This window comes from Jaculus jaculus, chromosome 4 (assembly GCF_020740685.1).
Source record: "Jaculus jaculus isolate mJacJac1 chromosome 4, mJacJac1.mat.Y.cur, whole genome shotgun sequence".
In the NCBI taxonomy this organism is placed as follows: Eukaryota; Metazoa; Chordata; class Mammalia; order Rodentia; family Dipodidae; genus Jaculus; species Jaculus jaculus.
This window is the reverse complement of record NC_059105.1, coordinates 132,307,610-132,330,366: the sequence shown is the minus strand read 5'-3', so window position 1 is coordinate 132,330,366 and position 22,757 is coordinate 132,307,610. Positions and strand designations below refer to the sequence as shown.

Sequence of the window (22,757 nt, the reverse complement as noted above, 5' to 3'; positions counted from 1 at the left end):
TTACCGACTTTTATTACTAGGTTCTAGGTAAACCTCCAGCTCAAGAGCCATTCCCAGCCATAGACTTTCATGTCTATGGTGTGCATGCATGCGTGTGGCCATCAGAGTATGCAGCATTTTAATAATTCATTTATGACTTTCCCAGAATTCTCAAAGTTATAGCACAGTCAACAATTAAATTGTGTGATTCCTGAATTTTCAGCAGGTGACATACTGCCTCTGGTATAAAATTTGATTGAACTTGATAACTTGAATGCCATTTGCTTCTTTTGGGACAGAAGAACTTACTTGCTTACTCAAGAGAATGATTTTTCCCCCCACTGACTAAACAATAGAGCATTTATTAAAACTAATAAGCTGAAAGGGAGAGATGTATTTCTTTTTCCTTAGCAGAAGCAGGTTCAGAGCATTATTAGCACATGATAAAAATTGAATATTTGAACAATTTGGACTTCTCTGGGATTCAGCCTTAGAGCTCTTATTGTGTGATTAGTCTTGTCTAACCTGCTGTGGCATTGAGCAGGCAGCCTACAGAGGATTAGGAGGTAGGGACGCCTTTAGCAAGTCTGTGGTACTGAAGACATCTGATTTAATTTCGTGTTACACATGATTCTCTGGTTTCCCTTGGCAACCTCCAGTTCTCCTTTTTTTTTTTCTTTTATAATCAGTGGACGGTAGGATTCTTTGAACAGTGATATTATGGGTAAGTGAATATAGACAACATTTTGCCCAAAAGAACAGGCAAAAAGGCCACTAAAAGCACAGAGGGAGCTGGGGAGATGGCTTAGCAGTTACAGTGGCTTGCTCACAAGTTTGTGAGCCCAAATTCAAGTCCCCAGCACCTGTGTAAATGTGGATGCTGGAGTACATGTCTATGATCCCAATATGCATGTGACAGTGGAAGGTGGAGCCAGGAGAATCTGGAAGCTTGTGGGCCAGCTTGACTGACCGGTACATGCAGCAGCAAAACCATGAGAGACCTTGTGTCCAAAAAAAAAGGATGGGTGTGCCATGGCATGTGCATGACCACTGTCTCACACACTACTCAAGAAAAAATTTTTTATTTATTTATTTGAGAATGACAGAGGAAGAGGCAGCGAAAGAGAGAGAGAATGGGCACACCAGGGCCTCCAGCCACTGCAAATGGACTCCAGATGTGTGCACCCCCTTGTGCATCTGGCTAATGTGGGTTCTGGGGAGTCAAGCCTCGAACCAGGGTCCTTAGCTTCACAGGCAAGCACTTAACCACTAAGCCATCTCTCCAGCCCAACTCAAGAAAATTTAAAAAAGATGGAAGGAGAGGACAAACACTCCTGGGCTGTCTTTAGACTTCCAGTACACATGGCATGTTGTACACACCCATACACAATACACAAGTCTGATCTGTCATCCGTCCACCCCCAGCAAGATGGACTAAGCTGCTCTACTCAGGTCCCGAGTGAACACTCTCTCCCACCACCCCAGGGCGTACACCAGTCAGGCATGTATGTACTGCCCATAGTCTGGAGGATTAGACCCCTTGGCCTGCCCACATTGGCCCAGAGCAAAGAGGACTAGACTGACTATACAGGTCTCCAAGGCTCTCACTCCTGCACCCAGCACAGACCCATGTTGTAGACCACCTGTGCCACCAGGAGCAAGGTGGACAAGGCCACTCAGCTCAAGTCCCAGATAGCAGTGAATACTGGGGAGACCCAGGATCCATCAAAATAACAAGCAGAGAAAGCTGAATGCCTAGTACTGGATGGATGAGTCTGTCACACCTGTCAGGACCCAGGGAACACTGAGTAAACAGTGGATTAAATATGAGTGCTGCTATCACAGCTAGCCTAAACACCTTCTCCATGGAGATGGCAGTAGACACTAAAGACTCAAAACTCATCAAAACAGAAAATCAGAGGCTGCCAACAGCTCAACACTAAAGGAGATTTATAACATGCTTCCAAGGCTCAGAGAACATTGTGGAAGAGAGGGCAGAAAGAATGTAATAGCCACATTCACTGGGTGGAAATGCATACTGTGAGGCACTGACCTTCCCACAGGAACCAACTAGTGCATTCATGACCCCACAGTGATTACAGATAACCCTACTACAAGGGGCTTCAGTGGAATGGGGGCAATGAAAAGGGGACAAAAGAGGAGACCCAATGTGAATACAACTAATTTGCAATATATTTATATATTCAAATTCTCAATAAAATTTTTTAAAAAATCAAAATGTTAGTTCTCTAACAAAGTACTTTTTATGAATAATTGATGATTACTTTTGGTCTTTTTGAGATAGGGTCTCACTTTAGCCCAAACTGACCTGAAATTCACTCTGTAGTCTCAGGATGGCCTTGAACTCACAGTGATCCTCCTACCTCTGGCTCACAAATGCTGGGATTAAAGGCAAGCATCACCACACCTAGCAACAAATATTTTTGTAATAACAATGTGATGTCATTATATACTTCAAAAATATACTCAAAGGAAGTGACTAAAAGGATTTTGATTAGACCACTTTCCACTAGTAATTGTATAGAATATTTCCGTTCTCCCTCTGCACAAGTACCAAAGCCACAAAACAGAATTTTTGGTACTAGCTACAAACTAGAAATTTTCATTTGTAGTCTCATAGTGAGTAGTCTCATAATATTCAGGATAGCCCAATAACCAGTAAATTTATTCTATGTAATGTAGAAAAATAGCATAACTTACACATCCTTCTTTGGTTTTTTTATTTAGGGAAATTTATACTTTACCTTAACCTCCACTGACAAAAATATATAAGATTCATGCTATTATCTGTGATCAAAAAAAAGAAATTTAGGGCTAGAGAGATGGCTCAGTGGTTAAGGCACTTGCCTGCAATTCCTAACAATCTAGTTTCAATTCCCCAGTGCCCACATAAAACCAGATGCACAAAGCGGAGTATGCTTCTAGAGTTTGTTTGCAGTGGCTAGAAGCCTTCGTGCATCCATTCTTCCCTCTCTCCTTGAAAATAAATAAAGAAAAAATTGAAAAATTTAAATATAACTATATAAATAAATAAATATATAATTTCTTTCTTTTTCTTTTCTTTGCTTTTTTTTTTTTTTTTGAGGTAGGGTCTCACTTTAGCCAGGCTGACCTGGAATTCACTATGTAGTCTCAGGGTAACCTCAAACTTGCAGCAATCCTCCTACCTCTATCTCCTGAGTGTGGTATTAAAGGTATGTGCTACCATGCCTGGCTTAGATTATTTTTTAAAGAAATTTAGATTAAAGTACAGTAAGGAAATTTCAGAGTCAAGGGTTTCTTTTACTGTATAAAGGTAGTTATACATGAAACTATACATGATTTTCTAAAGTCATTCTTGTATAAACAGTGTTGAAAACTTTATGTATTTGATTTTATTAAATATTAAACATTATATTTTGATGAAATAGGTATATTGTAAATATATAAATATTTAAATCCAAATCAAATATAGTTGTTTTTTTTTTTTTTGTTTGTTTGTTTTTGTTTGTTTTCAAGGTAGAGTCTCACTGTAGCCCAGGCTGACCTGGAATTCATTATGTAGTCTCAGGGTGGCCTTGAACTCATGGCCTACCTCTGCCTCCCAAGTGCAGGGATTAAAGGCATGCACCACCATGCCTGGCTAAATATAGTTTTCTAACATATTTACAAACACTCGGACAAAAAAATCATATTTTTATCTGAATATTGGTAATGAGTGTTCAAAGCACACATTATCCGAGACTCTTCCAACAATGAGAAACTAGAAGTCTGTAAAACAGAAGTCATGGAAGATAGCATGTTATGTAGTACTACTGAGTGGTGGTTATTTCCCTTGTACTGGAATCAATGTAGTTAGTTATGAGTTAAAAGCTAGTAGTTATCTGAGGTGCAGAGGACAAGAAGTTAAGTCAGCCATCCTTTGGACTTACTCATTAACCGTCACTGGCATTCGTTTTCTATATAACCACCACTGGGAAAGAGAGAGTTGTAAACTTGCTGTGTCATGTGGTAGGCTGCAAACCTTAAAGCCATGGTAGAGCAAATAGATACTTTCTCTTTAAGATGTACACTTGACTGTCTTCCTGAGTGAAAATGGAGGGTAGATTCCTTAGGCTGTTTAAGCAGGGTAAGGTTTATCAACACCTACTTCATGTTTTGGAAAAAAGAAATGTACAAGGATAGTAAGTTGCTATAACTTGAAAAATTAGAATATTGTATCTTTTACCTGTCTACAAGTCATCCAAGTGTTTTTCTAGGGCATCTATGAACTTTGAACCATCTGAAGCTATTATTTTATAGACTCCTAAGTTCACATCAGTGTAGAAATGAATTTTAAACAAAGGTGAAAGAATGAAATTATGTCTCACATGATTATGTTAGGAAGATATAAATAGGGTGGTCAGGACGCATCCCTTTTTCAAGCAGGAAAGAAAACCAAGCATCTAAAAACGTGTCTGTGTATCATTTTGTGTGCTGGGTAATGTAATTTTTCTAAGTATGAAGTCACTGATGTCTTTTCAGTGTGCTGGCAAATACTGTTAGTGAACAATGTCAGTCTGCTCTGCTTTGTATGGGATTTGACTGGAATGTGAACACAGTGTGGAACAGGTCTCAAGAAGTTTTGGTTAATTCTGCAGTTCTGTCATCACAAAAAAACATCTGCCAGTTTGTTGAAACCGTTTTTGTGTTAACTTGGACATCAAGAAGCAAAGAACTTGAGAACAAAGACTCCTCAATCCTGTTGATAATTACAGAATTTCTAGGAAGATGGCTAATCCTTTTGCTTTCTGAAGCTTTTCTGTGGGGCTTAGGTAACTAGAAATCTGGTTTCTAAGTGCAATGTTGGAGGGAAACAGGCTTCCTTCACACTGGAAGTCATTCTTTATCTATATAGTGATAGTTCTCTATAGCTCAGAGTTCATTGATGAGGAAGATTCTATAACTACCTATAGCAGTTTGGGAATATGAAAGAATATGATCAAGTCCAGTAAATCTTTTAAGTGGTAAATCTGAGTTGTATTGTTTACAAATTATAGATGAGATTTTAATAACAATAAGGATATTTACTATTTGGCTGGAGAGATGGCTCAGCAGTTAAGTTGCATGCCTACAGAGCCCAATCGTATGAGTTCCATTCTCTAGTACACACATAAAGCCAGATGCACAAAGTGGCGCATTCATCTGGAGTTTATTAACAGTGGCTAGAAGTCCTGGCATGGCCATTCTCTGTCTCTTTTTCTCTTTCTCCTTGAAAATAAATAAATGGTATTTTTAAAAAAGTAATCACTAGCTGGGTGTGGTGATGCATGCCTTTAATTCCAGCACTTGGGAGGCAGAGGTAGGAGGATCACTGTGAGTTCGAGGCCACCCTGAGACTAGATAGTGAATTCTAGGTCAGCCTGGGCTAGAGTGAGCCCTACCTCAAAAACCAAAAAGAAGAAGTTGCTATTTATTATGTATGCACCAGGAATTTTACTTGACTCCTTACACACATGATTTAAAAAAAAATTATATTATCCCTGCACAAGAAGTATTAATAACTCTGTATAGATGAAGAAGTAAGTGCTTATTTGTCTTTTATGCTTTGAAGCTCAAAGAAGGGTGGGACCATATTATCTACAACATTTCAACTTTGGGAGATCATTATTGTTTCTGAGGTTTTCAGGTCCTATTAGGATCAGTAGGATTTGTATAAAACAGTATACTAACTAATGCCTCTTACTGATAACCTTACGGTATTAAGAAAAGTTTAAATTATAATAATTTTAGCTTAACCTCTTATTTCTCAGTTTGGGAAACTGAGTCCTAGAAATACAGTCTTTAGTAATTCAAGCCATGTTTTTTGTAACTTATATGTTATACCATTCCCATAACTTTGAAGTAATAGGGTTTGAATAGATGGAAGAAATGAAGGAAGGCAGGGTATCTTTCAGTAGTATAAATTATATTAAGTTGAGGGAGCAGGCAGATTAAGGAACTAGCAGACATTTGGAGCAGTACTTATTTAGCTAGTGAATTTATATGTAGCTCAAGTCTCAACATATTAATAGACCCAATGTTTCTGAATGATCATAAGTCTTTAGAAGTCTCTAGTGTTCTGCTGACCATTTGAAGAAAGTCCCGTTTATTGGAAAGGACAGGGCTATGCTTGTGAATCGTGTATACACATATTAAGCCATGTCTTGAGATGGATATGAATGATAATGATAGTCAATTTGTGGCATACTAACATGTTCACAAAACACTGTGGGAGTGTAATGGAAAACAGAAATCTTTATGCCACACATTGGTCATACAAAGCATTTTATGTTACTTTCATCTAACTTTCTTAACAGCTATAGTTATGAATGGTATCTCTAAAAAATATATTTTATTTATTTATTTATGAGACAGAGACAGAAAGAGAGTAGGTGTGCCAGGGCCTCCAGGTTTTGCAAACAAACTCCAGCCACATACGTCCCCTTGTGCATCTGGCTTATGTGGGTCCTAGAGATTAGAACCTGGGTTCTTTGGCTTAGCAGGCAAATGCTTTAACTGTTGAGCCATTTTTTCCAGCCCATGAATGGTATCTTTATTTTAAACACTATTTTCAGTTTTAAAGTTAATATTTGCTATAATACATTCCCTAATATTTCATTATGAGAATTTTAAAATGCATGGAAAATTTGAGAAACATATGAACCCACAACACATGCAGTTCTCCAGGCAATTGTTACTATTTTTCTATAATTGCTTTATTATATTTCTAGCGTTTTATTTGTCTACATACCTGTATTTAATGTTTTATTTATTTATTTAAAAAAGAGACCAGGGGAGGCAGATAGAGAATGGGGATACCAGGGCCTCCAGCCACACTGCAAACAAACTCCAGACACATGCACCACCTTGTGTATCTGGCTCAGGTTGATACTGGGGAATTGAACCTGGGTCCTTAGACTATGCAGGCAAGTGCCTTAACCGCTAAGCCATCTCTCCAGCCTTTTTGTTGTGTTTAAAAGAGAGTTGTAGACAGTACTACATTAAATTCCTGAACACCTGCTGGGCGTGGTGGCACACGCCTTTAATCCCAGCACTCGGGAGGCAGAGGTCGGAGGATTGCCATGAGTTTGAGGCCACCCTGAGACTACAGAGTTAATTCCAGGTCAGCCTCAACCAGAGTGAGACCCTACCTTGAAAAACCAAAAAAAAAAAAAAAAAAAAAAAAATCCTGAACACCTAAGTGTGGTTATGAACTAGATAGGGCTAAGATTTTAATCCTTATTGAAAAAATAAAAACTGGAGTTCCTTTTGGGACTGTGTATACTCAATCACTTTGGATTTTTTTGAGGGGGGTTCTTTTTGTTTTTTAAAAATATTTTTGTTCATTATTTATTTATTTATTTGAGAGCGACAGACACAGAGAGAAAGACAGAGGGAGAGGGAGAGAATGGGCGCGCCAGGGCTTCCAGCCCCTGCAAACGAACTCCAGACACGTGCGCCCCCTTGTGCATCTGGCTAACGTGGGTCCTGGGGAACCGAGCCTCGAACCGGGGTCCTTAGGCTTCATAGGCAAGCGCTTAACCGCTAAGCCATCTCTCCAGCCCTCTTTTTGTTTTTTTGAGGTAGGGTCTCATGTTAGCCCAGGCTGTCCTGGAATTGACTATGTAGTTTCAGGCTGGCCTTGAACTCACAGCAGTCCTGCTTACCTCTACCTGATGAGTGCTGGGATTAAAGGCGTGTGCCATCATGCTCAGCCACTTTGGATTTTTTTTTTTTTAATTTTTTAATTTATTTATTTATTTTTTTTATTTGAGAGCGACAGACACAGAGAGAAAGACAGATAGAGGGAGAGAGAGAATGGGCGCGCCAGGGCTTCCAGCCTATGCAAACGAACTCCAGACGCTTGCGCCCCCTTGTGCGTCTGGCTAACGTGGGACCTGGGGAACCGAGCCTCGCACAGGCAAGTGCTTAACTGCTAAGCCATCTCTCCAGCCCCACTTTGGATTTTTTAAAAAGATATTTGTTGATTAGTTGGGCGAGGTGGCACACACCTTTGATACCAGCATTCAGGAGGCAGTGGTAAGGAGGATCTCTGTGAGTTCAAGGTCACCCTGAGACTACATAGTGAATTCCAGGTTAGCCTGAGCTAGAGTGAGACCCTACCAAAAAAAAAATTATATGTTTGATTGATTGATTGGTTGGTTGGTTGGTTTTTTTTTCAATTTTAATTTTATTTTAATTTTTTTTTCTTTTCACAATTTTTATTAACATTTTCCATGATTATAAAAAGTATCCCATGGTGGGCTGGAGAGATGGCTTAACGGTTAAGCGCTTGCCTGTGAAGCCTGTGGACCCTGGTTCAAGGCTTGACTCCCCAGGACCCATGTTAGCCAGATGCACAAGGGGGCGCATGCATCTGGAGTTTGTTTGCAGTGGCTGGAAGCCCTGGCGTGCCCATTCTCTCTTTCTGTCTCCCTCTTTCTCTCTCTGTCTGTCACTCTCAAATAAATAAATAAAAATAATTTAAAAAAATATCCCATGGTAATACCCTCCCTGCCCCCCCCGTACTTTCCCCTTTGAAATTCCATTCTCCATCATATTACCTCCCCATCACAATCATTGTACTTACATATATACAATACCAACCTATTAAGTACCTCCTCCCTTCCTTTCTCTTCTCTTTATATCTCCTTTTTAACTTACTGGCCTCTGCTACCAAGTATTTTCACTCTCACACAGAAGCCCAATCATCTGTAGCTAGGATCCACATATGAGGGAAAACATGTGGCACTTGGCTTTCTGGGCCTGGGTTACCTCATTTAGTATAATCCTTTCCAGGTCCATCCATTTTTCTGCAAATTTCATAACTTCATTTTTCTTTACTGCTGAGTAGAACTCCATTGTATAAATGTGCCACATCTTCATTATCCATTCATCAGTTGAGGGACATCTAGGCTGGTTCCATTTCCCAGCTATTATAAATTGAGCAACAATAAACATGGTTGAGCACTTACTTCTAAGGAAATGGGATGAGTCCTTAGGATACGTGCCTAGGAGTGCTATAGCTGGGTCATATGGTAGATCAATCTTTAGCTGTTTTAGGAACCTCCACGCTGATTTCCACAATGGCTGGTGATTGGTTGGTTTTTTAAAATTTATTTGGAGGCTGGTTGATTTTTGAGACAGGGTCTTATGTAGCTCAGGCTGACTTCAAACTTATTATGCACCCATGGCTGGCCTTGAGCTCTTTCTGATCCTTATGCCTCTACTGTCCAAGTGCTAGTATTACAGGCATATACCACCACTCCCAGCTACTTTGGGCTTTCCTCCAAGAAATAATTAGATACTTTAAGAAAGAAAAGTAAGCTACAAATATTAAAAGTCACTCATACCTTATTAATGAGAAATACAAATTTGTAAAATCCTGCCTTGTTTTTTATTTTAAGTAAGTCTGAGGTCATTGCGTTAAACACTGACTCCTAATAGGGGAGTGTGAGTAGCAGATTTGGTCAGACTTTGGTAATGATATTGGAGTTTAATTTCACTGAGCATTTCCTCTCTTTTCTCATTTCTGGGTGTGACTAAATTGCCTACAGCATGCTGCATGGTTGCTGGTCAAACAGGAAATGGGGTAAGTAATTTAGGTAGGGAGTTTTTAGCATCATTTAAATACAAGCTACTTGATCCTTAAAGCACTTTTACTGTTGCCTTCTTTTATTTTTTGAGTAAATACACTAGCTATTAGAGAAATAGGCATAGAGAAACTACTTTTGTTTTACAAATTTAAGGTATTATCCTTGTTCAGTCAGTTTACTTGTACAGCATGTCAGTGATTTAGTAAAGTGGATTCACTGTTTTGCATGTTTAGGTTTAGTGCAACTGTAAATACCTATTTTATAAGCATTAGAAATTCACATAATGAAGTTTGGGAATTTATCTTAAGATAATAAAATTTGTATTAGAAACTAAATTACAGAATTAGGCCATAAGAGATGAAAAGTAAAATTCTAGTTAATGTAGAACAATAAATTGATACAAGTTAACACATAGAAAACAAATTTGGTTTCATCTGTCTGAGTGCTAGGACTAAAGGCCTGCGCTACCACTCCTGGCTCTCTCTCTCTCTTTTTTTTTTAATCTTTATTGACAAATAAAGTCACAGCATTTCAGACGCTATATTCCTTGGACTCATGGTGCTCCTCTTACTTCTGCTTCCTGAGTGCTGGAATCTAAAGCATATACCACCATACACAGCTTCTTTTCTTTTTCTTTCTTTCTTTTTTTCTTTTGTGCTGGGGAATGAACCCAGGAGTGCAGTGGAAAGAGATTAGGGACAAAGGAAAGTAATGAGAGAAGATTATGATCAAAATATATTATGTTCATGTATGAAAATTGTCAATAAAAACTCAAAAATTATTTAAATGATTTTGTCAGCAAAGTCACATAATCAACATGATGAGAATCATGTAGATGATACACAGTCTACAAGTGGGAGAACTGTAAGAAAGTTTTAATTTTATTTCTTTTCTTAAAAATATATTTTATTTATTCTGGGCGTGGTGGCGCACGCCTTTAATCCCAGCACTCTGGAGGCAGAGGTAGGAGGATCGTGGTGAGTTTAATGCCACCCTGAGACTACATAGTGAATTCCAGGCCAGCCTGGGCTATAGCAAGACCTTACCTCAAACAAACAAACAAAAAACAAAACAAAGAAAGAAAGAAAAGAAAAACAGTAACAACAACAACAACAAAAAATCCAAATACACACACAAACAATTTATTTGTTTGAAAGAGAGAGGTGTAGAGAGAGTGAGAGAGAGAAAAGGAATGATCACGCCTGGGCCTCTAGCCACTGCAAATGAACTCCAGATGCATGCACCTCCTTGTGCATCTGGCTTATGTGGGTCTTGGAGAATTGAACTGTGGTCCTTTGGCTCTGCAGGCAAGTGCCTTAACTGCTAAGCCATCTTCTCCCACCCATTAATTTTATTTCTAAGAGAGAAGCTTTGGATATGAAGTACAAAAGGGGATGCCAGGTGTGATGGTGCTTGCCTGTAATCCTGTCACTCAGGAGGGTGAGGCAAATGGATCAGCTCAGATTTGAGGCCAGCATGGACTATATATAGTGAGTTCCATCCAGCATAGCCTGGGCTATAGGAAATGGAAGGGTGGAGTAAGGAGAAGACAACACTAAAAAATAGATTTAAGACAGGCCCTGTAGAGTGTTCTTGTTGCCCTCCTTGGCTTTTGTGCACACACGCTTTCTGTACTGGACACTCACTCAGGAGAGAAGTGAGCTTATCTGATTATTTGGGATCTCATGATTATGGAACAATAAATGTCACTTCATGCTGAAAAAAAAAATAGATTTAAGGGCTGGAGAGATGGCTTAGCGGTTAAGCGCTTGCCTGTGAAGCCTAAGGACCCCTGTTCAAGACTCAATTCCCCAGGACCCACATTAGCCAGATGCACAAGGGGGCACATGCGTCTGGAGTTAGTTTGCAATGGCTGGAAGCCCTGGTGTGCCCATTTTCTGTCTGTCTGTCGCTGTCAAATAAATAAATAAAAATAAAAAGATAGATTTAAGTGTGGAGCTAGAGAGATGGCTTAGTGGTTAAGTTGCTTGCCTGCAAAGCCAAAGGACCCAGGTTCAGTTCCCCAGTACCCACATAAAGCCAGATGCCCAAGGTGATACCTGCCATCTGGGATTCCTTTGCAGTGGCTAGAGGCCTTAGTGTGCCCATTCTCTCTCTCTCTTTCCCACTCTCTGCTTCTCTCTTTCCTCTCTCAAACAAACCATATATATATATATGGGCTAGAGAAATGGCTCAGCAATTAACACACTTGCATGCAGAGCCTAACAATCAGGGTTTGATTCCCCAGTAAATTCAGGTGCACAAAGTGGCACATACTTCTGGAGTTTCTTTGTAGGGTTGGAGACCCTGACATGTCCAGTCTCTTTGTCTTTCTTCTACCTCTATCTGTTTGCAAACAATATTTTTTAATTTTTAAAAAAGAAACATAAATTTGCAATATGTTGGCTGAAATATTTGGAAATAACTGCTTTAGAATTGAGAATTTTGGGATTTTATGAGTGCAATGTAGTGTTAAACATTATATATAATGTGTACCTCTTTTAGGTGTAATTAAACATACTACTACTTCAATAATGAAACTGAAGACCATTCACGCTATGTTTGGTAAACAGTGTTAGTAGTTTTACATGTTCAAATTGGGATTTTTGTGACCAACTACGTCTTTGAAAAACTGTTAATTCTTTGAAGATTTTTAAATTGAAATTTCTGTACCTTAAAAAGGGCAATAAAGGGCTAGGGAGATGGCTCAGCAGTTGAAGGCTCTTGCTTGCAAAGCCTGGTAGCTTGGGTTCAGTTCCTCAGTACCCACATAAAGCCAGATGGAAAAAGTAACACAAGCATCTGTTGTTCATTTACAGCAGAAAGAGACCCTGGCACCCCCATACATACACATGCAAAAAAAAAGTACATATATTTAAGGTGTATATGATTATTAGAGTTTACTGTGTGCTCAGAAGAGAAAAGCCCAGGGGAAAAAATATGGATTTTTGTATTAGAAGCTTATTCTTAGTTAAGTGATTTATAGAAAAAGCAATTAAACTTGTGTTTTTGGTTTGTTTGTATTTTACATTTTCATCTATCCTTTGCAAAGGATAATAGCCACATATTTATTACAGGGCTTTAGGCTTAAGATTTAAGTATAATAACAAAATTTGATCATATATTATTGGAAACTTGATACCATAGTAAGAACATATTATATCCCAGTTGTTTTATTTGCATACCTGCTGCTTATAAGTTGTTCTTTTTATTGTGTATCAAGATTGAGAAAAGCAATATGATGGAGAATGGAATTTCAAAGGGGAAAGTGCGGGCGGGGGAGGGAGGGTATTACTATGGGATATTTTTTATAATCATGGAAAATGTTAATAAAAATTGTAAAAAGAAAAAGATTGAGAACAGCTTGATCCAAATAGGAATACTGGAACAGAAAAAAATATAGGGAACTACTCTTTCTTCAGAGTCTAGTTCATTCCAGCTTGAAAAGATCACAAAACTTTTCATTAATGAATTGACTTAGAACATTTAGAAAAAATAATTGCCTTAAACATTGTGGTTGATCTGTAAAGTGGTGGCTATGTTGAATTTATAGCAAAAATGATCACATTCTATTCATAGCAAAAGTGACCACAGTGGATAGTCTCAGTAGGAGCTACCTGAGAGAGGAGAGAAGCACAGTTAAGTATTAAAGAAGGTTGCGTTTACCTTCCCCTAACGGACACAGGCCAAGGACCTCTGGGAAGCATTTGCCCTAAGTTACATTAGAGAAGTTATTAGCCACATTCATATTTAGGTCTGAACAACTTGACATCTTTGGTGTCATTTCTTTGCCCTGTATATGAGTAAAGGGTTCAAACTGTTTGCTAAGCTCTTACTTTGGCTTCTTAATCTTGAGGGGAAAGAATTGCAGTTGGATTGTTTTGATTGTTAGACTAACATGCTCTAAATTCCTTCTTACTATGAAGGATGTAGAACACCAATTGTCTTAAGTATATAGTGAACAGTATTTTAAGTAATTTTTAGTATTGACTTTTACTACTATCTTTGTAGTCTAGAATCTAAATAGTTTTTTTTCTTTTTTTGACTTTTTGAAGTAGTGTCTCACTCTAGCCCAGGCTGTCCTGGAACTTCCTGTATCGCCCTAGGTTCTCCCACCTAAATCTCCTGAGTGTTGGGATTAAAAGTGTACACCACTATGCCCTGCTAAATAGAAAATTTAAAATTATCCATCATTTAATCTTTCTATGTATGTATGTGTATGGACATGCCAGACCATGAGCCATTTTTTTTTACACTTTTTATTTATTTATTTGAGAGCGACAGACAGAGAGAGAAAGACAGATAGAGGGAGAGAGAGAGAATGGGCGCGCCAGGGCTTCCAGCCTCTGCAAACGAACTCCAGACATATGCGCCCCCTTGTGCATCTGGCTAACGTGGGACCTGGGGAACCGAGCCTCGAACCGGGGTCCTTAGGCTTCACAGGCAAGCGCTTAACCGCTAAGCCATCTCTCCAGCCCTCATGAGCTATTTTTTAATTCCAGCTCTATGTGGGTGCTTGGGAATTGAAACTAGACTGGTAGGCTTTGCAAGTAAGTACTTTTAGCCACTGAGCATCTTCCCAGCCCCTAGAGTCTATACACACACACAAACACACACACACACACACACACACACACACACACGTGTGTTTTCCAAGGTAGAGTTTCACTCTAGCCCTGGCTGACCTGGAATTCACTGTGTAGTCTCAGGGTGGCCTCGAACTCATGACAATCCTCCTCCCTCTGCCTCCCAAGTGCTGGGATTAAAGGCATGTGTCACCATGCCCAGCTTAAATGATTTTTAAATAGTTTATATTATTTTATTTTCCTGTTTTTACTTTTGTTTATGAGAGAGAAAGAGAGAGAGAATTGGCATACCATGGCCTTTCAGCTACTGCATTCACTCTCCAGATGCATGTGCCATCTTGTACCCGAGTATGACCTTGTGTCTGGCTTATGTGGGACCTGGAGAGTTGAACATGGGTCCTTAGCCTTCATAAGCAAGCACCTTAACTGCTAAGCCATCTCTCCAGCCCTGTTTTTGCTTTTTTATTTATTTATATTTTTAAGGAAGGGTCTCAGTCTAGCTCAGGCTGACCTGGAGTTCACTCTGTAGTCTCAGGGTGGCCTCGAACTCACAATGATCCTCCTACCTCTGCCTCCCAAGTGCTGAGATTAAAGGCAAGTGCCACCATGCCCAGCTTGTTTTTATTTTTTATCCTTTAAAATGCATTCTCAAAAATATATTCTCATATTAAGTATACTTTCTGTTGTGATGCTACCTTATGCAAACATTAAACTGTTGTTAGGGTATCAAGAATACCTTTCAAAATATCTAAATGTTTCTGATAGAGAATTAGAAACAGTTTATGAAGTTTACTGTTTTTAAAAAGCTCCATAAGGGCTGGAGAGATGGCTTAGCAGTTAAGGCACTTGCCTGCAAAGTCAAAGGATCCAGGTTTGATTCCCCAGGACCCACGTAAGCCAGATACACAAGGTGGCACATGCATCTGGATTTCATTTACAGCAGCTGGAAGCTCTGGTGCACCTATTCCCTCTCCGTCTCTTTCTCTCTGTCAAGTAAATAAATAAATAAAGATAAAATATAGTTTTAAAAACGTTTCTTTTCTTTCTTTTTTTTTTTCCCCCTTGGGTTTTCGAGGTAGGGTCTCACTCTAGCCCAGGCTGACCTGGAATTCACTGTGGAGTCTCAGGGTGGCCTTGAACTCATGGCAATCCTCCTACCTCTGCCTCCCAAGTGCTGGGATTAAAGGCATGCGCCACCACTCCTGGCCGATTCTTTTTTTTTTTTTTTTTTTTTTTTGGTTTTTCGAGGTAGGGTCTCTCTCTAGCCCAGGCTGACCTGGAATTCATTATGGAGTCTCAGGGTGGCCTCGAACTCATGGCGATCCTCCTACCTCTGCCTCCCGAATGCTGGGATTAAAGGCGTGTGCCACCACGCCCGCTGGCCGATTCTTAATATAAGTAAGTAACTTGGTAATTTGTCAGCTATAGGGTTTATCTGAGTATATTTCATTATTAAAACTGAAACCAGGAGCTGGGGAGTTGGCTCAACAGTTGAAGGTGCTTGCTTGCAAAGCCTGCTGGCCCAGGTTCAGTTTCTCAGCCACCCACATAAAGCCCAATGCAAAATGTTTCACAAGTGCCTGACATTCATTTGCAGTAGTAAGAGATCCTGGTACACACACACGTGTGCAAATAAATAATAATGATTTTTTTTAGGTGGTCTTTCTATAGCTCAGGCTGACCTGGAATTCACTATGTAGTCTTAGGGTTGCCTCAACCTCTTGGTGCTCTTTCTACCTCTTCCTCCCAAGTGCTAGGGTTAAAGACTGTGCCACTACTACCAACTATGAATGATGTTTAAAAACTTGTCACCCAGTTATAGTCTCAGCTAGATGCAGGATGGATAATGATTTCTCAGTTTGCATTTTTAGAGAAATAATGGTCTTTATATTCTTTTTTTCCATTGATTGATTAAATTTAACCATTTGCAAAGTAATAATTATTTTTGTTGTTATTTTTTGAGGTAGGGTCTCACTCTACTTAAGGCTGACCTGAATTCACTATGGAGTCTCAGGGTGGCCTCAAACTCACAGCAATCCTCCTACCTCTGCCTCCCAAGTGCTGGGATTAAAGACGTGCACCACCACATGTGGCTGCAAAATTACTTTTTGCTATCTAGCCACAGCTAATAGTGCTTTTTGGTCTTATAGAATTAATTGCATTAGATTTTATAATTTCTTTTTTTAATATTTATTTATTTCAGAGAGAAAGGGAGGAATAGGTACGCCAGGACCTCTAGCCACTTCAAATGAACTCCAGATGCATGTGCCACCTGTGCACCTATCTGGTTTACATGGGTACTGGGGAACTAAGCATGAATCCTTAGGCTTCACAGGCAAGTGCCTTAACTTCTAAGCCACTTCTCCAGCCCCAGATTTTGTAATTTCTGTCAGTGAAAATTTGACACTAAACTGGAAGTGGTAGCACATGCCTTTAATTCCAGTACTTGGGAGGCAGAGATAGGAGGATCTCCATGAGTTCGAGACCACCCTGAGACTATATAATCAATTCCAGGTCAGCCTGAGTTAGAGTGAGATCCTACCTCAAACCCCTGCCTCCCCCCATAAAAAGGAAAATTAGGCACTAAAAGCTAAGAGTCACATAACGTCTCTCTTGTTCAAAGCATTCCTTTGAATAGCCATATCAGTGGATTGAAGTTCTAATTATTTGAATGATTATAATAGTCAGTTTTATGGTTTTTTAACTCACTGTCAAATAAATAAACAAAATATTTTTTTAAAAGAGTTGGCTTATATAAGCCAGACATGGTGGCACACACCTTTAATTCCAGCACTTAGGAGGCAGAGGTGGATTGCTGTGAGCTCAACACTACCCTGATACTCCATAGTGAATTTCAGGTCAGGTTAGCCTGGGCTAGAGTGAGACCCTGCCTTGAAAAACCAAAAAAAAAAAAAAAAGTTGGCTTATATGCCATTAAAAAAGATGGTTCCTTGGGAACACTAGAATAGGTCCATAAGGTAAGGAATTGTCTGCTTTCTAGATCTAATCTGTAAAATAGTGCCTGACACATAAGAGTCACTGTATATTTTAAACAAGCGCATAAATCTTTTATAGAAATTTCCTTAATAGAAAAAGTGAAGTTTTTCATGTTAGTGAATTAATTTTTTATGTTATTCAGAAAACAGAGCCTGTTGCTGGGAAGAAATGATATAGTTCAGCTAAAAGAAGCCTACAAATGGATAACTCACCCCTTGTTTTCAGAGGAACTGGGTGTTCCCGTGGATGGAAAGGTATTGGACCATTAGCATTGTTCATCTCATTCTCTGTTATTATTTATCTGTTTATTTATGAGAGAAGCAGATAGAGAAAATGGATATGCCAGGACCTTTAGCCACTGCAAACGAACTCCAGATGCATATGCTACCTTATATATCTGGCTCATGTGGGTCCTGGAGAATTGAACCTGGGTGGTTAAAATTTTTGATTTTTTTCTGCCAAAGACTTCTTTGTATTCTAAGACATTCAGGAATCTAACAAGTAATGTGTAACCATTGACTTTAAAAGTTAGAAGTGAGCCGGGTGTGGCGGCGCACACCTTTAATTCCAGCACTTGAGAGGCAGAGGTAGGAGGATCACCGGGAGTTTGAGGCCACCCTGAGACTACATACTCAATTCCAGGTCAGTCTGGGCTAGACTTTCCTACCTTGGAAAACCAAAATAGAAAAAAAAAAAAAAAAAAGTTAGAAGTGAGTCTTTGCCTTTAATATATTTGCAGTTTAATTAGAGGGAAAAGTGATTTACTGATAGAAAGCATTATATTAAAAACTGAGCAAGTATAGAGTCAATTCTAGTTTGTTAATTTTGGTTTATCTATGGCTAATCTTTTTTTTATTGACAACTTCCATAATTATAGACAATAAGCCATGCTATCTATGTTTAATCTTGTGTACGATATAGTTATAGGATAGGCTGGAGAGATGGCTTAGCAGTTAAATTGCTTGCTTGTGAAGCCTAAGGACTCATGTTCAACTTTCCAGGTTCCACCTAAGCCAGACGCACAGTGACTCAAGCATGCAATGTCTCACATGTGAACAAGGGGGCGCATGTGACTGGAGTTTGATTGCAGTGGGTGGAAGCCCTGGGGTGCCAATTCTCTCCCCTCCTCACATTAAAAAAAAAGGCCAGTCTTGGTGGGCTTACCACAAACAAACAAACAAACAAACAAACAAACAAAACATTCACAGGAGCTACTCAATTGTAATTCATGCAAGTGTGCCAGGACCTCCTTTTTTTGAGGTAGGGTCTTGCTGCATCCCAGGCTGACCTGGAATTGAGTATGTAGTCTCAGACTGCCCTCAAATTCACAGTGATCTTTCTACCTCTGCTTCCTGAGTGCTGGAATTAAAGGAGTGCACCACTATGCCCAGCTCAACTGTAATTCAAATGGGTGTGGTCTAACCAGTCTTGATGGTATCTCATGTCCTGGTGTTTGCTTGTAAGGAGAGACTGCCTTTGAAACCAGAGCACTTAGAGCACTTAGCCTTACTTACTTCCAGAGAAGACCTTGCCTCAGTCTCTGCAGTAGCTTGCATTTCAGGGAAGAGCACCATGTTTGCCTGGGTGAAAACAGGACATATTCCTAGTTAGACTTTAATGGTGTTCCCTCATTATAGTATCATTTTGCTTGAAGAACTTGATATTCCTTGACTGTCAGATACTACTACCCAAATATCCTGCTACTTGGTAAAACCACAAAGCCATCTTCCAAAGATAATTTGTTTGTTTGTTTACTTATTTTTGATTTTTCTAGGTAGGGTCTTGCTCTAGTTCAGGTTGACCTGAAATTCACAGTGTAGCTCAGGCTGGCCTTGAACTCATAGAGATCTTCCTATCTCTGCTTCCCAAGTCCTGTGATTAAAGGCATGCCCCACAACACCTGACAATTAGGTGTTTGTTTTTTTTTTAAACCATTTTAAATTATGTGCTTTATTTCCTTCTGTTAGTGAAAATAAGGCCCCCTTTAAAAGAAAGTTTTTATTTTTTGAGGTAAGGTCTACTAGCCCTGGCTCAAACCCATTGTGTAGCAAAGAATAAGCATGAAATCCTGATCTTTCTGCCTCCACCTCTAAAGGTCTGTGATTATAGATATGTGCTATTACACTGGCAGCATAAGCCCTTTAAATGAATACTCAGAGAATAGAGAGTACAACTACTTTACAGATAGTGTGAAAAGGAAGTAAGTAATGAAAGTACTTTAGAATTACTGAACCATCTTACCAGCTTTGCGGGCCAGTGCTATTCCCCCCCCCCCCAAAAAAAAGTACTTTGGAAATTAGAGAAATCCTAATGAAAACCATTCTTGTCTCAAATTCCCAATTTTAAGGCACAAATAATTTCACATATTGAGTCAATAAGAACAGAAAGTAGAAAACAAAAGATCTAATGATGTAATGGAGTCAGGCTAAGTGAAGTTTTCTTTAATAGGAAATGTGATTCATTTTAATTTTATTTGTAGATTAGACATAAGGCACAAAAAAAGTAAAGAGGAAGCTATTCAGACTGGGGAGATGGCCAAGTCAGCAAAGCACCTACCAGGCAAGGGTGGGAACTAGAGTTCAGATGTCCAGCACCTATGTAGGTGCCAGGTAGGCATGGTGGTTGCCTGTAATCTCAGCTCATAGGAGGCAGAGATTCTGGGCAAGCTGGCCAAGTAGAGTAGCCAAGTAGGGAAGCTCTAGGCTCAAGTGTGTTAGCAATGAGTCTAGGGTTTGAGAATAACAATGTGATGCAAAGTATATTGCAAGGCATTGTTTACTTCTGCAGAAGGGTGCGTAGCTTTTTAAAGATTTCTGGCAAGCAAGCACAAAAGCTTTTTTTAAATTTTATTTTATTTTGAATTTTTTGAGATAGAGCGTTGCTCTAGCCCCAGGCTGACTATGTAGTCTCAGGGTGGCCTCAAACTCATGGTGATCCTCCTGCCTCTGCCTGGTTCTATCTGCTGGTAGTTTTACATTCTCTAATCAGGCAGGGTCCTGGCCGTAACTCTGATACAGAGTTTGGCCTCACAATTTCACACCATTGGCTAAAATATAAAAATCCTCTAGTTTCTATGATAAAACTAGAGGAGGAGAAGATGTAGGGACCTTTCACTAGGTACCGAAACAGAAGCTTTGTTTTCAAAGACCCTATTGATGTCAAGGACCGCTCTCTTTATTGGTCTCAAGAACCATTAACTCTTCTGGTCTGAGGAGCGGCTGACTCAGAAGAGGGGCTTCCCACACAGTGGTGTCATTCTGAAGTTGAGGTTCTCTATCTTTTAACCTTTGACAGAAAAGACAGCACATCTGTTCCTCTTGGGACCCTACCTCAATAAAGAGGAGTGTGTTTACCTGTGCTCTGCAAACATGCACTCACGCATGCACACATAGAGAAAAGCATGTTGTTTTTGAAAGGACGGTAGTGAGGTAGGCAATTGATCAAAATACCTTATATACATGTATAAAGTTTGTAAAAAGCTATTCATTATTTTGATTCTAGTGTACCTACTAGGCTTGCTAAAGATCCATTGAATTCACTTTATATAAAATTCAATATAAAAGGAAAAGTATAACATGACATTTATAGCTTTTTCTTCAATACTGAATTATGTATACTATCTCAGAGGTAAAAAGTACATATAGTATGAAATTATTCATGTAAAAAATTTCATTGTAACAGTTTCCCAATAATAGGAAAATTTGGGCTGGTCAGATAGCTCAACAGTTAAGAGGTACACAAAGCACCTTTTAACTTTCAACTTTCAGCCTGGGTTCAGTTCCCCAGCACCCACATAGAGTCAGACATAAAAAGTGGCACAAATACCTGGCATTCATTTACAGCAGCAAGAGATTCTGGCATGCCACCCCCCACAGTGTAAATAAATAAATAAAATATTTTTTTTAAATAATAGAAATTTTTTTACAACTTTTAAATGTCTAGAGGTCCTTAGAGTTGATATCCATGAAATGAAATTAGTAAGGCATTTTCCAAAGCATATCTAATATTTTTAAAATGTATTTTATTTATTTATTTACTTGACAGAGAGAGTGAGAGAGAGAGTGAGAGAATGGGCACACAGGGCCTCCAGCCATTGCGAACGAACTCCAGACATGTGCGCCCCTTTGTGCATCTGGCTAACATGGGTCCTGGGAAATCGAATCTGTGTCCTTTAGCTTTGCAGGCAAGTGACTTAACTGCTTAGCCTTCCCTCCAGCCCTATCTAGTATTTTTTTTTCAAATTTTTTTGTTTATTTTTACTTATTTATTTGAGAGCCACAGACAGAGAGAGACAGAGGCAGAGAAAGAGAGAGGGCGGGGAGGGGAGAGTGGGCACACCAGGGCTTCCAGCCACTGGAAACGAACTCCAGATGCGTGCACCCCCTTGTGCATCTGGCTAACATGGGTCCTGGGGAATCGATCCTTGAACCGGGGTCCTTAGGCATCACAGGCAAGTGCTTAATTGCTAAGCCATCTCTCCAGCCCCCTATCTAATACTTTTAAGTTGTATGTATGGGGAGCTAGAGAGAGGGCTCTGAGGTTAAAGGCGCTTGCTTGCAAAGCCTGACGGTTGGCCTGAGTTCGATTCCTCAGTTCTCACTTAAATCCAGATGCACAAAGTGGCACATGTATTTGGAGTTCGTTTGTAGTGGCAAGAGGCTCTGCTGTACTCCTTTTTTTTCTTAATTTATTCAAGGTAGGGTCTCACTGTAGCTCAGGCTAGACTTAGAATTCACTATGTAGTCTCAGGACAGCCTTGAACTCACAGTGATCCTCCTACCTCTGCCTCCTGAGTGCTGAGATTAAAGACGTGCACCACAATGCCCGGCTCTCTCTCTCCTTTTTTTTTTTTTGGTTTATTTTATTTATTATTTATTAGAGACAAAGAGGGAGGGAGAAAGTGTGTGAGAATGGTGTGCCAGAGCCTCTAGCCACTGCACCACCATATGCATCTGGCTTATGTGGACCTGGAGAATTGAACCTGGGTCTTTAGCCTTTGCAGGCATGCGCCTTAACCACTGAGCCATCTCTCCAACCCTGGTGTACTCATTCTTGATCTCTCTTCCTTTCTCTCTGCTTACAAATAAATAAAAATATTTTTAAAAAGTTATGTGTATATGTGTATATTCATAGAAATGACAAGAGGGCTGGAAAGCCCTTGCCTGCAAAGCCAAAGGATCCAGGTTCGATTCCCCAGGATGCACATAAGCCAGATGCAAAAGGGGCACATGCACCTGGAGTTTGTTTGCAGTGGCTAGAGGCCCTGGTGTGCCCATTCTCTCTCTGTCTCTCCTCTCTCTCTCAGTGAAATGGGATTGGAAAACCATCTTGTATTTGATTATTTTAAAACTTGGAAGTATTATTTTGTAATAAAACAAAACTAAAATCTCTTAAAAGTCAAATTTGGGCCGGGCATGGTGCACACACCTTTAATCCCAGCACTTGGGATGCAGAGGTAAGAAGATCACTGTGAGTTTGAGGCCACCCTGAGATTATATAATAAATTCCAGGTCAGCCTGGCCTAAAGTAAGACCCTACCTGGAGAAACAAAAACAAAACGTCAAATTTGAGTAAGTAT

At 39.6% G+C, this 22,757-nt stretch overlaps 1 protein-coding gene across 4 annotated transcripts in view; it reads left to right on the top strand.

Annotated features, from left to right (window-relative positions):
* The window catches only part of Pus10 (pseudouridine synthase 10), a 99,415-nt gene that overhangs the window by 36,325 nt on the left and 40,333 nt on the right, over nt 1-22,757 (top strand). For all 4 annotated transcript variants that reach the window (XM_045147587.1, XM_004665522.2, XM_045147586.1 and 1 more), the window contains 2 exons: nt 9,558-9,592; nt 17,322-17,433. In XM_045147587.1, coding sequence (XP_045003522.1) covers nt 9,558-9,592; nt 17,322-17,433 — 147 coding nt within the window. The remainder of the gene's footprint in view (nt 1-9,557; nt 9,593-17,321; nt 17,434-22,757) is intronic.